Consider the following 16,762-nt stretch of genomic DNA (forward strand, 5'->3'; position numbering starts at 1 on the left):
CTCCACGGCGTGGGGTCACGCGGCAAAAAGCCACTTAAAGTCATTACAGGCTGTGGAAAACATAGCCCTCCGCACGGCCACCGACGCGCCCTGGTACGTAAGAAACACTGACATATTACGAGACTTACAATACACAAACGCTACACAGACAATAAGACAAAACGCGGAGAAACGATTTGACGTAGCCGCTAGACATGACAATCCCCTCCTCAGGCAAGCCGTTGACTACGTACCCGACGTGACCGACAAACACAAAAGACCTAGACACCAACTTTTTGACCCTGGGTGACCACCCCAATGACCCCCCCCCCGCCCGCTAACCTTTTCTGTTTCAGAGACAGCCAGGATCAAGAAACGAAGACAACGACACACACACACACACATACACACCCCCCATACCCTCCTTACCCCTCCCCTCCCGCGCTAGCCTAAGGGCCACCTTAGCAAAGCGCATCCCAGGCTGCATAGCCGCACTACCCTACCCAACCATACCACACATAAACATGACACTACCCCCGGGGTTTACACAGACGAGCCGGCGAAGCAAGAAGAGCGCCAGAAGAAAGGGCCCTAGCCGGCGGGGCCCAGCCAGGACAAAAGGAGGTCCCACAAAGCGCCTACACCGGCCGCATTTGCGGTCGGGGTAGACGACGGATGGGGCCCACCTACGAAGGCTGTCCAGGCCTACACGAGATGAGGCAGGATAAAGAGGGATAATCCCCCTCGATCCCAAATTATTGAGGCCAATTTCTAGCCTTAGAATAATGGCGATCCCAAATCATTGAGGCCAATTTTTAGCCATGGAATAATGGCGCGAGTTACGGGTAGCTCTATTGTATGTTTTGTGCGGGTAGCCATCCGTAGTTCAGCAGTTCGGGTAGTTCAGTCCAGTAGTTCACAGGTTACTAACAGGAAACATTAGTTTATAATGTCTATGATGGGTCCACACTATATTTTCTAACCTGTTTAACCTGTACATTTTGTTATTTAAAAAAGGAATATTTTGAGATAAAATGGTAGAAGTAGAAGTTGCTTTAAATTTTAAAGATGGAGGATCAGTTGTATCTCTCAAACCAATTTTTTCGTCAGACGGCGAGTAAGTTTTCATTATGAAAGACAAGCATAAGTTTTACCCTTAAAAGCCAATATTAAATAATTATATTTTATAGAACTTTGTTTATATGTTGTAAGAAGAATATATCGGAATATAACAGGAAAACTGGTAAACTAATGTATGAATATCAAGGAACATCACCTGACAATATAGTTGGATTTAGTTATCTCATATATGATTCCTACCCTTGCCTGGTTGTTTGTTACGAGTCTGGCAAAGTAACAGTTTGGAGAACTATGACTCATTTTAAAATAATGGAAAAAGTAAGTATTGTCTTTTTATAATCCTAATTACTAAATAAAATAAAAATCCATTTATTTTTTTAGCAATTTCAATTTAAAAAAATACGAACGTTTAATATTGTCACCACAGAAAATACAGAGTTAAAGGCAATGATATCATATGGAAGTAAAAATCGAATTGGTTTTACCATAATAGATATAAAAAAATGTGTATCAAAAAATTTTTCCTTCAGCATTAAATTAGACGGTCACAAGTACTTCCTTGACGTCAGTGAAAACAAATATTTTTCTGTTGTATATGGAAATATTATTTATTTTGTTAGTTTAAATGATAAAGCTATTTCAAGGTAACTATATATTTTGGTAATTATTAATCAATTAGTATGGGCTTAAAACTTTTATTTTGTTATTAACAATTTTTGAACCACTGTTTATTTACTGTAAAAAATGTACATTGATCTTATCAAATTAAGTGAAATTATTTTATTTGTACTAGAATCCCTGTGTGCCTAAGTATTGTATTTACATTTACTTTCTAAGAGTTCTTAATTATAAATTTTGAAAATGTCCTCCATTTGCTACAATATATTTTGACTGTGCTTCTAATCATAGATTCTAACTTTTATACATTGCTTCTGGAAACAAAACGGCTATGCTTCAAGGAAAGAAAATAAACTGATAAGGGTTCCTTAAAATGTTATGGGCCTTCAAAGACAAGTTTTTATTTAAATTTTTGTTAACGTTTTTAAAGATATTTGAATGACATTTGATATAAGATTTTTTGGGTAGCGGAAAATAAACAGCTGCCTATTTTTTTATATAATTCATCCAACGAAACAGACCCTTTGTTTCCGGACACTTCATGTACACATTTCCATTTTAGATATGCCATCGATAGTACCCGAAGTTTTACCTGCATTGCTTGCCATCCAACCGATGAAATTGTTCTCAGTGGTGATAGTTCTGGACGTGCTATAGTATGGCGAAATATTTTTGGAAATAAAGTTAAGTCTGTTTTCCACTGGCATACATTGCCTGTCCGAGCACTATGTTTTTCTACCGCAGGTAGCTACTTTTATAGTGGAGGAGAAGAATGCGTTTTAGTAAAATGGCAACTTGACGATGAAAATGAAAAAAAATTTTTACCACGGTTGGCCGCGGAGATTGAGCACATTTCACTGGCCACTAACAATGTGTATACAGCCGTAGCAACCAGAGATAACGCTGTGAGAATTGTAGATAATCAGATGAACCAAGTTAATGTTATTCAGCATCTAGTATTAGGAGAACAACATGAAAGTGGCATTATATACGATCCCAGAACTAAAGCCTTGGTTATGAACGGCAATCCAGGACATGTACAGTTTTACTCTCCTAATGATGGGTCGCTTTTATACAGTGTAAGTAAATTATATCTTTTGTCTCTGCAAACCCTCTAAATCACAAATTTTGTAACATTGACTGCACTTGATGTACACTTCAAGCTCACATCGTTAACGTGTACTTCCCTTTAGCTTATAAAGGGTGTTTTTAAATGAAGTAGCAAAAATTGTACTAGCAAATATAGAGCCAAAAATAAAAATATTGAAGTAAAAATATCTTATATGAAAGTTGCACCCCTGAGACGATATACCCTCTTAAAAGAGGGGATTGAAATTCACATTTTAATTTTTTCTTTAATATGAGGAATGCTAGAGACACGAAACTTGGTATGAGCATCTTATTAATAAAAAGACAACTTTTCAATATTTGTTCGATCATTGGCATATTTTATAAAGGAGTGAAACAGTCAACCCCTTTCCAATATTTTAATAGAAATTTTTTATATGAAGGAAATTATTTATTTAAAAATATTTATTGGGATAACTGATTTATTGCACAACTTTTTTACCTCTTGTAATTTTTCGATAAAACCGATAGTTTTCTAGTAAAAAAATTAGATGCGTCATCGTTCACTAAAGGGGTAATTGCGAAAATTTGTAAAAATAAAGTAGGCGGATGTCATCCCAATAAATATTTTTAAATAAATAATATGCTTCATATAAAAAATTTCTAATAAAATATTGCAATGGGGTTGACTGTTTCACTCCTTGATAAAATACGCCAATGATCGAACAAATATTGAAAAGTTGTCTCTTTATTAGTAGGATGCTCATACCAAGTTTCGTGTCTCTAGCATTCCCCATGTTAAAGAAAAAATAAAAAATTAAAATGTGAATTTCAATCCCCGCCTTTAAGAAGGTATATCGCCTCAGGGGTGCAACTTTCATATAAGGTATTTTTACTTCAGTCCTCTTATTTTTGGCTCTACATTCACTTGTACCATTTTTGCTACTTCATTTAAAAACACCCTGTATAGAAAAAAAATGTTTATCCAATGTACCAAGAAGAATTACCAAAAAATATGTTGTTTTTTAACAATCTCATTTGCTGGTAGGTGGATGTAGTGGGGCGAAACAGAATAACAAACGAAAGGGGTGTCATAATGGAAAACACAGATGTAACAAAAGTAGCAATAAGTAAAAATGGATTATGGTTGGGTACAGTTGAGGAAAGAAGAGATAAAGTGTACAACAGCGAAATAAGGCTAAAATTTTGGAAATTTAATAGCGAGATGCAAAAGTAAGTTAGATCTTTGTTTTTATAGTTTTCTACATTAATATGTAATCTTGCAGATTTGAATTAAACACATCTGTGGAATATCCTCATGACAAATCTGTTAAGGAAATACTATTTCAACCATTGAATAATGATGATGGTTTGCGTTGCGTAACTTTAGGTGATGACAAAAAATTTAAAATATGGCAACTGGTGGAGTCAGACACACTTGGTAAGACGTTTTGTTTATATTTACTAGAGTTTGGAAATTAAGACTATAGTTTACAATTAATAAACTAATAGTTATCATTCGCATGTTATATTTACTTCCAAATATTAAAATTTTAGGTATTGTTGCAAGTACATTTGAAGTGTCATTTGTTCTTTATTTCAAAAGAAATTAAAGAAATTCAGAAATTAATAAAAAATTTCAATTTCCTTATTTTTTAAATAAATTGGTAGATATAAATTTAACTTTATTAAATGATTACGGAATAGTTGTAAATATTTGTGGTTGGTATGAAAATAGAGTAAAAAACAATTTAGGAACATTCAAAGTTAAATTAAAAATAATAAAAAAAAATTAAATATTGTGTTTTCGTTTGGAAAGTAAACAAATTTGTACACATTTTATTAGAATGATTTTCTAAAATTACAGAGATGTAAGGTTTAAGTGGTCTGTCTCCAATATAAGTATACAGGGTTATTCACGCAACTGGTTTATTGGAAGGATACGAAGCTACCATGATAGTATTTTGTTGAAAATTTTAATGCACAGGTTACCGGCTATGAACTTTTCAATGAAAATACATATTTTCAAAACTGTTGCACTTCCGTTTATACTGGAAGTTACCACCAACTTCGTTATTTTAAATGGGACATCCTATATATTATTGCATTTTCGTATTCTACGTGAAATTTGAGGGTCACTTTATTAAATATTCCCTATACCTAGGAGTTATAGAATTTGAAATATTAATTTTTAAAAAAATTTCACAGATGCAAGGGTCCGTGGAGATGCTAGTAATTCTTTTCAGGGGCGTGATATCAACTGGATATTTGGTACCTGTACAGGGCATAGGTAACACTAAATTATGGTATACCAACAAATTAAAACATTTAATACTAGGTGTTTCATTTTTGCGGTTACATTTTGGTAACTTGAAATAAGTATAACTTTGTTAACTTAAATGGAACACCCTGTATTTTTTTACTCTGTTGTATGTAGATTCAAATTTCCTTTCAAGCCATATCAGCATTGTTAGAGTTGCCGTTACTACTTTTAGAGATATTTGCAGTTTTCTATTTTTTGGACAGTTTTTCTCGTATCAGACCTGTTGTCAAATTGGCCATGACCAGAGAGTCTTTCGATTTGGCAGAAATAGTAGCTATTAGTAGCTAATAGCAACTTAGAGTTACTCTGAACTGATATTAGTTGCTAATAGGTACTATTTTTGTCAAAACGAAAGCCCCCCAGAAACTCTCCAAAAACAATTGAAATAATTTGATATTTGCCAAGTTTGTTGTCAAATTATCGTTACATCTGAATAGTTTTTGCCGAAAATTTAAATAAAAATGCCTGGAGTGATTGTTAGTGACTGTAGTCACTAAAATTTTGATATAAAGTTAATTAGAGTTTAAAATATTACTGAGAATGTATGCGTTGTTTATGAGACATCCATCAATAAGTTTTGACATAAACCTACTTTAAAAGTCACTTATTTTCTACACCGTAATATTGTAAGAGTTCAATTAAAAGCCTTTTTTTCTCGTCCACATTAGGAAATTCTAACAAGGGTACATTATTTTTAGAAAATAAAATTGTACATTAGAAATTGGAGCCCGAATGGTAAAAAACCTAACCTTAAAAAAATTAGAACCTAAAATGTAATAGGAATGTAGCGTAACTAGCACCCTCTATGAAATATCCAAAAAATAATTAAACCAGCGTATTTGGCGTCCTTAAAAACCCCGGAATAATAAATTTCATGAAAATATTTTGTAGCGTTTGGAAAACTACAAAAAATTGTTATTTTTTGATTATGTATTTTTTTCCATATCCACTAAAATTCTTATTTTTTGTCGTACTGTCACCCCCTGAATTTACGGGAGGTTTTTCTGAAACACCCAGTATAACTCCTAGATATAGGAGTGACCCTCAAATTTCACGTTGACTCTGAATATACAGGGTGTTCCACTTAAAATAACAGAGTTAGTGGCAACTTCCAGTATAAGCGGCAGTGCAACAGTTTTGAAAATATTCTCATCGAAAAGTTCGTGGCGGGTAACCTGAGGATTCAAAGGGCCTTATGGAAAATGGATTCCGGTCCATTTTTTTTTAACTTCTAACATCTATTTCATAGCTTTGGACATCTTACGGGTTGTGAAAGCATATTCCATCTCACAGCAACTTAAATCATTACTAAGGAAGGGGGTGGGTTTGTGGGGTCTGGTGGGCTGGGAATTTACTCGTTAGGCTTCGAAGAGTTGCGATCACGTGTAATGATGATTTTAGTGGATGTCGAAAAAAATACATAATCAAATGGTTTCGTAACCAGAAAGCAGTAAAAAGTCTTAAGGTAGGCTTTAGGGGGGGATGAAAGGTTAAAGGAGTGGGGTTACATTACAAGGGTCGAAGGGTCGTGCCTAATGATGGTCACTGAGTGATAATATATAGTTTCACAACCTGTGAGATGTGCAAAATCATTTGGTTGGCTTTGGAAGGGGTTGTGTTTGAAGGGTTGGGGTGGGGGTATAATTCAGGGACCGAAGGGGCTTGTGTACTGATGGTTTAGATCGCTGAGATAAAATACATCATCAAATGGTTTCCTAACCTGTAAGACCGCTGTAAAACCATACCATGTGGGCTTTGGTATAATTATCGGGGTTTTGAAGTCGTGTGAGGTGATGGTCTAAGTGGCTGTAGGTTGAAATGCACAATCAAATAGGTTCACAACTAGTAAGAAGTAATAAACTACTAGGCTCGAGCCTAGTGATGGTGTGGGTAGCTGCAGATCCCACTATAGTAGTAAAATGTTTCGGTTAGGCAATCCACCAATATGTTCCGTTACGTGTTTCCCCTACATTTGGGGGTGGTTTTGTGGGGTTGGGGAAGGGTTTAGTTTAGAGCTTCGTACTCATTGAGACTTTTGATCGACGTGTTGTGAACTATCATTTTGCAAAGTTTCAAAAAAATTGGCCGGAACCCATTTTCCATGGTCGTGCATGGTCTTTTTCAACAAATTCTATCATGGTAACTTGGTATCCTTCTAATGAACCAGTTGCGTGAATAACCCTGTATATATGTAATATATGTAAAAAATTTCTAGATTGCAATATTCACTTTTTTTTTGATCATATTTCACTTTTTCGATATTTTCAAAAACCATAAAGTTTATATCAAATATTCTAGGCTTCATTACTATAAAAACGGATTATAAAAAAACTAAGAATCGGAGAAGTCTCTCGTTATAGTTTAATATTCACAGCTCCTTGTGAAATCTTTGTTTATTTGAGGAAGGTGCTAATTCTTGAATTAATAGAACAAATTCCTTTGAGAAAATGTCGTAAATATTAAGTAAAAACCTAAACTCTGAACATATAGACTGCGAGTTAGCAAAAATTACTTCATCTTATAAGAATTTGTTTCATCAATTCAAAAATCGGAGTCCTGATGTCACCTTCACTATCCAATTGTATATATGTCGATCTAAAAGTGAAAAATTTTTTATTTACAATTTTTTCAAAATTTCTAATCTCTAAACACCGAATTGTTTATTTTCAGAAAAAGGCGTGGTTTGGAAATGTTTCGGTATAGGATTTTTTAGAGATTTCAGCTGCTCGGGATTATCTTTTTCCGTTGATGGTTCCCTGATGGCTATAGGCTTTGATACTATAGTAACCGCTTGGACGCCCGATTCGTGTGAAATTAAATGTTCATTATTTCATCCGACTCACAAGGGGAAAATTAAATGGCTTAAATTTGGTTACAGTAATCAGTGCCATCTCTTGGTATCCGCAAGTGCATATCAACTGAGTGTCTGGAATCTGTTGACGCTTTGTATGATCTGGACTGTACCTTTAAGGGTTAGTCTTCTTATAGCCGATCCTTTATCGACACATATGGCAGTATTAACGGAGAATAAAAAAGGTACAGTGCATTTTAGTTATTCTGACATTTGTATTCAGTTACTTTTTGAGAACAGCTACCTTTGCCCTTTGATAAATCTACTATATCTTAAGCGATAACCGATTGATGAGGTACCTGGTATATTTGGCTCTATATGAAAGTTAGTAACGTTTATTAACATTTAACTATTAATTGTGTAAATGAAAAAGGCAAAATAAAAAATTAGAATTTAACTAAATATATTTAACTTTTACTATCGGCTCCATATTTTTATCAAAGTAAAATTTATTTTATAAATAAAATAAGTTTTACTCTTCTTTTATAACAATTGTTAAAAACATTGAAACGTAGTAAGTAATCTGTTTTAATATTTCTCGTTTATTTCGTATTTGGAGATGCGAATAGAAATTTTGGAACATCTCCGGTTTTTATACTATTTTGGGCAATTTTCAAAAACCTTTCTTTTGAAAATAATATAAAAAAGATCTCTTTTCATTTAAAAAAATCGCAAGTGATGTCATTGTTGTTATGTCATTAAACATAAAATTTTTTAAAAAATGACCAATTTTACATAAATTTTTGAATACACTGTATATCATTCTTGTAACAAAAATAAGTATGTCAATCTATGACCTGGTTTTGTGTTGTGTATGTCGGATAAACCGATTTCGCCAATTTTTGGGTAGTTTCTCCTGTTTCCTGAAAAAAATAGAAAAAAAGTTTAGTTTTTACAGCTCGATTTTCAAGAAAAATTTAATGATTTGAATGCATCTCGATATATTGATCAGATTAAAGGGTACAGGGTATTTCTTAAATCCATTTTCAATGATGTATTCGATGATTTTTTATATAGAATCCATATGCTATATTGTTTTTATCTTTAGTTCTTTCCTATATGCAGGGTGTTTTTAAATGTGAATGTAGAGCCAAAAATAAGAGGATTGAAGTAAAAATACCTTATATGAAAGTTACACCCCTGAGGCGATATACCCTCTTAAAGGCGGGGATTGAAATTCACATTTTAATTTTTTTCTTTAACATGGGTAATGCTAGAGACACGAAACTTGGTATGAGCATCCTACTAATAAAGAGACAACTTTTCAATATTTGTTCGATCATTGGCATATTTTATAAAGGAGTGAAATAGTCAACCCCATTGCAATATTTTATTAGAAATTTTTTATATGAAGCAAATGATTTATTTAAAAATATTTATTGGGAAGACTGATTTATTATTACTCTTGTAATTTTTTGATAAAACAGATAATTTTCTAGAAAAAAAATTAGATGCGTCATCGTTCACTAAAAGGGGTAATTGCGAAAATTTGTAAAAATAAAGTAGGCGGATGTCATAACAAATAAATTGTTATTTATCATATTAATAAATTGACACTTTCTGTCAACCAATAATTAGTACCATTTGATTAATTTATTATCAGAATAATTATGGCAAATAATATATATACCAATGACGAATATGTCGACATGCTCCAATTGTTTTTCGAGTCCAGAAAAAATAGTAACACTGCAGTAAGATTATACCACCAAAGATATCCAAACCGACTGATTCCTCATTACAAACATTAGCCTCGGTGGAAAGAAGGCTTTCTGAAACTGGTAAAATTCAGCCCAATTGTGAGGATGCGGGAAGAAGGCGTAATGTCCGAACTGTTGAAACTGAGGAAGTTATACTGGAACATCTATATCTAGAACAAGACTGTGGTACAAGCACAAGACAGGTGTCCAGGCAACTGCAAGTTTCTCACAGTCTTGTGTGGAATGTAGATCATGAAAATCTTTTATACCCTTTTCACCAGCAACCCGTGCAAGAATTGAATGACCCTGATTTACCTAACCGCGTGGATTTTTTTCAATGGTACATAAATTTTTCCAGGCATGACTTAAATTTCCTAATGAATATTCTATTCATCGATGAAGCAAATTTTCCTAGAGTAGGTGCAGTAAACCAATCATAATGTTCATTCATGGTCAGAATAAAATACTCATGAAATATTTGTTTCAAGATGTCAACATAATTTCAGTTTAAACGTTTGGATGGGAATTGTAGGAAATACTCTAGTAGGTCCTTTTATTCTTCCACACAAGCTTGGAGCTGCTGAGTATCTTAAATTTTTTAACGAAAATCTTCCAACATTACTTGGGGATGTACCCCTCGCTACACGTCAGGTGATGTGGTATATGCACGATGGGGCGCCTGCACATAGTACATTTGCCGTTAAAGAATGGTTAAATTTAAATTACCCGAATCACTGGATTGGCTGTGGTCGTGATGCCCCGTTTGTTGGCCTGTACATTCACCTGACCTAAGGCCTAAGGATTTCTTTTTGTGGGAACACATAAAAAGTATTGTTTATGCCACTCCTGTTGCCTCCTTAGAAGAACTACGCTTAAGAATATTTCAGGCAGCAGATGACCTTCGCAATAACCAAGAACTGATTGTGCGAGTGTGTTATAACTTCAACAGACGTATTAGGTATGCTTGCAGCAAAATGGAAATTATTTCGAGAACATTCTTTAAATTTAATTTTGCATTTCTTGTTTCTCGTTCGTATTAAATTTTATTTCAGATAAATAACTTTACCTAATACATGTCCCATAGTCATAAATTATCAAATAGTTTTCATTAATTAATAGCAAATTATTCTTAATGTTATTATTAAATTACCAACGTATTGACAGAAAGTGTCAATTTGTTAATATGATAAATAACAATTTATTTGTTATGACATCCGCCTACTTTATTTTTACAAATTTTGGCAATTACCCCTTTAGTAAACGACGCACCTAATTTTTTTACTAGAAAACTATCGGTTTTATCGAAAAATTACAAGAGGTAAAAAAGTTGCGCAATAAATCAGCCTTCCCAATAAATATTTTTAAATAAATCATTTGCTTCATATAAAAAATTTCTAATAAAATATTGCAATGGGGTTGACTGTTTCCCTCCTTTATAAAATACGCCAATGATCAAGCACATATTGAAAAGTTGTCTCTTTTTTAGTAGGATGCTCATACCAAGTTTCGTGTCTCTAGCATTACCCATGTTAAAGAAAAAAATTAAAATGTGAATTTCAATCCCCTCCTTTAAAAGGGTATATCGCCTCAGGGGTGTAACTTTCATATAAGGTATATTTACTTCAATCCTCTTATTTTTGGATCTACATTCACTGGTACCATTTTTGCTACTTCATTTAAAAATACCTTGTATATATTTTTAATGCTCTTTTAAATTTTTGAAATACACCTGTTTTTTTCAAAAAAACAATACTTTTTTAAATTTCTTGGAAAATAAACAAAAAAACTACTAAAAATGTCGAAATTGGCAGACTCGGTGCATATCATGGACGTCACTAACAGTGAATTTCAATGCTTTTCAGTATTTGTTTTTACACCTAACTCTCCAGTACCTCTATTTTCCAATGAAGATTTGTTAACGAAACAAAAAAATATAATTGCTGCCTCATTTGTGCCTAGCAAATATAGTAATGATGCCGAATTAAGTTGGTATGAAAGATCTCACCTCTATTTCATAAATTCAAAAAACGTAAGTAAGAAAATTTTAAGACGATGTATGTGCTATAATTGTCTTTATTTAAGGAATTATACTATATAAGTAGTAATGAAGTTAATCTGGATATTGAAGATGATAAGTTCGACGAGACAAAATCAATATTTACTATGATGACACCAAATGCTAGAGTAAATTTTGTGCAACACCCCGAAGCGAAAAAGCAGTTATTCAGTAAAGATTTAAATCAGAAAACGTTTAAAAAGGTAATTGTTAGACATATTTGTTTATTAAATGTACATTCTGTTATTTCAGTTTTTGGAGGCTCCTATTCAAACAATGGCACCAACACGTTTTACGTGTTACTCAATATTAAAATCTTTAGTCGTACAAAAAGAAACTGTAAGCTAAAATAAATAATTATGTTTGTAAATATATATTTTTATTTAAGCATTGGTTTTATAAGCTACGATATTTGATAAGTCAAAGCAAAGTCTGACACATATTCACAAATTTTGACCGTTGCGGGTTGTCAGGATCTGGGGGCACTGAGATTGAAACTCTCAGATCTAACGCCTGTTGTTGACGGTCTAAACTTCCTTATAGCAGTGGGCAATATCAAGAATGAGGCGGACTCTCTTGTCCTGTATATGGAATAATTTAGTAGAAATGGTTATTTCTGTGGCTAAAGAATGTAAAAATATGGGTTTTGGGCATCAAAGAAAATTAAAATTTTAGTAAATGGATAGTTCAGAGATATAAATTAAAATGCAAAAACTCAAATCCTATTTTAAGTTTCAGATTTCAGACTCCGAACAACAGATCAAAGTACATCATCGGGGTTCATCTTATAAAAAACGCCCCAAGCTGTAACTCTATTAATAATTGTTCTATTTGAAAAACAAAAGACTGTTATTAATGGCTTGACAAATACTACAATCGAGCACTGATTTTAATTTTTTTTGCCATCATCAGAACTTTAGGCGATTTTCAATTGTTTTTTCTTAAATGTCATTATTTTTTTTTGGCCTGTTCGATAAAGTATTTTTTTCTGCAATCAACGATATATTACAACTTGATATTTGTTAAATATTTTATGGAAAAAATATTTTTTTACAAAATTTATTAGAGAAATGCCATGTCTAAAGTAACAACAACAAAGCTAAACAAATAGATACCAGATCAACAACAAAACAAAAATGTAACAATAAAAAACCTTATAAAAATTGTTCGAACTGTCTTCCATCTTTTTTATTACTTAATTGACATCTTCTGGCTACCTCATACGTAGTATTTGATATTAAGTTTGGAGGTATTTCACGGTAAACGTTTATAATCCTCTCTCTTAAAATATCTATATTTTCCATACGTCAAAAATACTTGATCTTTAAGATATCCCCAAAACAAAAAATCTGCGGGGGTGAGGTCAGGAGAAGGGACGGGCCATCGAACAAGATCAGTCATGCCAATCCACCTTTCATCAAAATTAGCATTTAACCAATTAGTGTTTCTTCTAACATTATGCGGGGGAGCACCATCTTGTTGAAAATAAATCCTATACACTTCTGCAAGCGATAAGGTACGCAAAAAATTTGCAAGATTTTCTGACAAGAGTCTATGATATTTGTCTTGAGTTAGAGTTCCATCGATGAAAAATGGTCCAACTAATCGATTACCTAGAATACCACACCAAACATTGACACTGAATCTCCGTTGGTGATTTCAAGTTATTCTGGGATTTTCTTGACTCCAATATCGATGGTTATTTCGGTTAAAAATGCCATTATTACTAAAGGTACACTCATCTGATCATAAAATTTTTCTCCAAAATTCTACATCTTGTATCGTATTTAAATAAAAATGGCAAAATTGCTCCCTTCGGACACGATCGTTATCTTCTAACACTTGCACTTTCTGTGGTATGTATGATTTAAATTTGTGTTTTTTTAAGATTTTGTGCACTGTCTTTTGAAAAATTAATATTACTTGCAATTTCTCGAGTAGAAGCTTGTGGATTTTCCTTAATACTAAGCAAAACGTCTAATTCTACAGGACCATTAAAAATACGTTGCGAATTTTTAGGCTTTTTAAAAACATCATACATTGAGATTGTCATCTTTTAAATTTTTGTCGCTGTGGAACGTCCCCGTTTGGAGACCGATTTGCATACAGACGTTCTCCTTGGGCAGTATTTTTATTACATTGAAAGTATACATGCATCATATCGGTCGGTTCATTAGTGTTCATATTTTTTAAGTTACAATAATTTCTTTGTAATTAATAACCACTTGACAATACACTGATACGTATATTGCCTAGGAAATGACGCGTACGTGATATTTAATGCTTCTAAATTTAATTGTTTTCATGGCAAATTTGACATTTTTATCAGAAGTTGCCGTGAATTAGACCTAGCATTTCTCTAATAAATTTTGTAAAAAAATATTTTTTCCATAAAATATTTAACAAATATCAAGTTGTTATATATCGTTGACTACAGAAAAAAATATTATGTCGAACAGGCCAAAAAAAATTTGTCAAGCCATTAACAACAGTCGTTTGTTTTTTTAAATAGAACAATTATTAACAGAGTTGGGGCGTTTTTTATAAGACAGCCTAAATACAAGTAAAGCTTGGGGTTTTCGTCGGGTAGTCATAGGCGTGTTCGTCGTAAACAAATAAATAAACAGGTAGGTATAAATAAAAATAAATAACGTAAATACTAACAAAAGTTGTTGCAATGTACGAAAATATGTACAAAACTTACCCATTTAACTGGGATTATGAAGTACGAGATGAAGTAGCTTTATTATTATCACTCGTATTATCAGTATTATCACCCAGAGACACTGGACACCACTTTCTAATATTTTGCAACATCAAATAGGTTTCCACAGTTTCCTCCAGCAGACACGTGCGCTTTGATGAAAAAATGTGGTTATATTGTGAAAAAGAATGTTCGACATCTACCGACGTAACACAGGCATAATTAAAATACTCTCTGCATTCACTTAACGTGTCGGTAGAAGCTCCTCCCCAAATTTCCCTCAATTTAATAAAATCACTATTTTTCTTTAATACACTTTCCCACTTTTCTACAACGCAGTCATTTTTTACGTCTTTTATCGCATGTAAAGTCGAACCGATGTCGTCCACTATTTGCAGCGACTCGGCTAATGACAACGCACTGTTTTGTAATTTCTCTATCGCGTCGTGAAGTCCTTTATAATTATTGTGAATAGTTTGTAAATCATTTTCTACAGAAATGTCTTGAAATTGTGTCTGGCTCTCCTTAATAGCTGCAGCCTCATCCGGCTTGAACTGTAGTATTACAGTCTTTATTTGCTGGAAATATACAGCATAATAAAAAGCTGCTTTCAGCCATGTTCCCCAATGTGTAAGAATCGACTGTGGGGGTTCTGGAATATCTGGACACTTGTCGTGAAATGCGCGAAGTCGTTTGGGCGATTTAAGAAACACCTTGTTTGTGCTGGTTATTAATGTATCTACCCCTGGAAAACAGTTTCGAACAGTTTCCGCTACCAGGTGTAGTGCATGTATTTTACACGTAATATGTAAAAATCTACAGCCGTGTTCCTGCAGAGAACGGCCTACTAAACGCATTGACGCGGCACCATCGGTTACAAACAATAAAACTTGGCTTGCGGATATTTCAAATTGTTCAAGTGTATCCAGCACCACCCGAGTAATTGTACGTGCAGTACACTTGGTTAGTCTTCTGCTAGCTAGTAGTAACGGAGATGCTGGATGTAAAGAGTCTAATATTCGTATTATAATGTTCACTACAGAAATTTTTTTTATGTCTGTCGTCTCGTCCACACATAACCACAACTGTTTATTTTTTACACCGCATTTGATTTTATCTATTACGTCCTTACGCACCTCTGGCAAATACGTGTTTATACTTCTGGTACTGGGTAAATGCAACTCGGGAGCGTATTTCTTCCAGAACTCCCGGAATGGTTGTTTATCCAATATACTTAGCGGCACGTTACAGGCAACCAGCATAAGCAATAAATCGACCATCAGTTGAAATTTGGAAGGCACACCCTGTTTTTTGTCTCTGTGATGTTGACTGTTTACATGTTTTATACAATCATATTTATCCCAGCACATTAAGTCACTATCGCAAATTGTGCACACAATTTTAGCACCATCGTATTGCAGGTCCTCAAAGTCGGCAATAAATTTGCGTACTTTATCAGCGAAAGGGAAAGGTCGTTTTTTACCTTTCGGCTCGTTCGACATTATTAGAATATTTAAAAAACGTATACACGATGGCAACAAAGAACACACTGCTGCTATTATTACCGGTTTCGTACGGTGCACTATAGCGAAATGTCGACGCGATTCTATTCTGTAACTGTGACCTGTGACGCGACGGCTATGATCATCCGACCGAGTCCCGAGCTGCAGTTATAAGTGGTTTTCTATACAGACATTTTGCTTTTGTACTAGATGTAGCTTCAATTTCGTAATAGATTTACCTATTTCTTTAAATAAAGAAGCATTTATAAATTTTCATTTGTGTATCTTTATAATAATGTGACATAAAGGCAGTATTCAAGGTAAACGTAGGAAATTTAATTGCTAAGCCGTTTTCTTCTCCTCTCACTGCTGAGCTTTGATTTGAATCATGATCACCGATCACTAAATAAGGATCAGACAAACATGAACTAGATCCATGAATCCAATTTCGAAGAGAACAGGATTTTGTTTACTATTGACCACAGACCACCTAGAGTGGCTTATAGAGCGACTTAGTGAAAACACTTCGGTGCCTGATTTGGTGCCCAGCGCTCAGTCGTGTCCTAACATTTGACGTGTACGCATCGCTGTGACTTCGATAATTAGACGTTTTATCATGGGCAAGTGTATTGTAAAACGTTGTATAAATACAAGTGATCGAGTTGGTGAAGAGAAGCGAAAAGTTTCCTTCTTTAGGTAAGTAAAAAAAAGGAATATATAAAAGGTAAATATGTACGCCATTTTTCGGTTGACGTCACAAGTTTCCAGGGTTAGCTTTATAATTTTGTTCGCCCACATAGTGTAGTGATTAACGTGATATTGTTATTATAAAATAATGAATGAATTACTGTAAAATATTTTTAGTAATTATTTACTTTATG

At 33.7% G+C, this 16,762-nt stretch overlaps 2 protein-coding genes across 3 annotated transcripts; one reads left to right on the forward strand and one right to left on the reverse strand.

The window, feature by feature from the left end:
• The first annotated feature begins 931 nt into the window (after nucleotides 1–931).
• On the forward strand, nucleotides 932–12,030 carry LOC108915437 (WD repeat-containing protein 75). The gene is made up of 10 exons (XM_018721463.1): nucleotides 932–1,096; nucleotides 1,170–1,377; nucleotides 1,441–1,703; nucleotides 2,240–2,756; nucleotides 3,794–3,978; nucleotides 4,032–4,186; nucleotides 7,739–8,104; nucleotides 11,482–11,648; nucleotides 11,702–11,878; nucleotides 11,928–12,030. The coding sequence occupies exons 1-10, from the start codon at nucleotides 1,014–1,016 to the stop codon at nucleotides 12,021–12,023; spliced, it is 2,217 nt and encodes a 738-aa protein (XP_018576979.1). The 5' UTR covers nucleotides 932–1,013; the 3' UTR covers nucleotides 12,024–12,030.
• On the reverse strand, nucleotides 8,347–16,232 carry LOC108915438. Of its 2 annotated transcripts, none has more exons than XM_018721464.1 (2): nucleotides 14,380–16,232; nucleotides 8,347–8,782 (listed from the first exon to the last, which is right to left on the reverse strand). In XM_018721464.1, exon 1 carries the CDS (start codon nucleotides 15,879–15,881, stop codon nucleotides 14,394–14,396), a length of 1,488 nt encoding a protein of 495 aa, XP_018576980.1. In that variant the 5' UTR covers nucleotides 15,882–16,232; the 3' UTR covers nucleotides 8,347–8,782; nucleotides 14,380–14,393. The 2 variants fall into 2 exon arrangements, with proteins under 2 accessions (XP_018576980.1, XP_018576981.1); XM_018721465.1 differs by lacking the exon at nucleotides 8,347–8,782 and adding an exon at nucleotides 12,143–12,256.
• Nucleotides 16,233–16,762: the final 530 nt, after the last annotated feature.

Source organism: Anoplophora glabripennis, unplaced genomic scaffold (genome assembly GCF_000390285.2).
Source record: "Anoplophora glabripennis isolate ALB-LARVAE unplaced genomic scaffold, Agla_2.0 scaffold1116, whole genome shotgun sequence".
Lineage (NCBI taxonomy): Eukaryota > Metazoa > Arthropoda > Insecta > Coleoptera > Cerambycidae > Anoplophora > Anoplophora glabripennis.

Excerpts from the sequence above, each read along its gene's own strand:
- LOC108915438 (XM_018721464.1), bottom strand. The coding sequence starts at position 15,881 with ATGTCGAACGAGCCGAAAGGTAAAAAACGACCTTTCCCTTTCGCTGAT.
- LOC108915437 (XM_018721463.1), top strand. The coding sequence starts at position 1,014 with ATGGTAGAAGTAGAAGTTGCTTTAAATTTTAAAGATGGAGGATCAGTT. Across the intron at positions 3,979-4,031 it reads TTTAATAGCGAGATGCAAAA|ATTTGAATTAAACACATCTG; the intron begins GTAAGTTAGATC and ends GTAATCTTGCAG. Across the intron at positions 4,187-7,738 it reads GGTGGAGTCAGACACACTTG|AAAAAGGCGTGGTTTGGAAA; the intron begins GTAAGACGTTTT and ends GTTTATTTTCAG.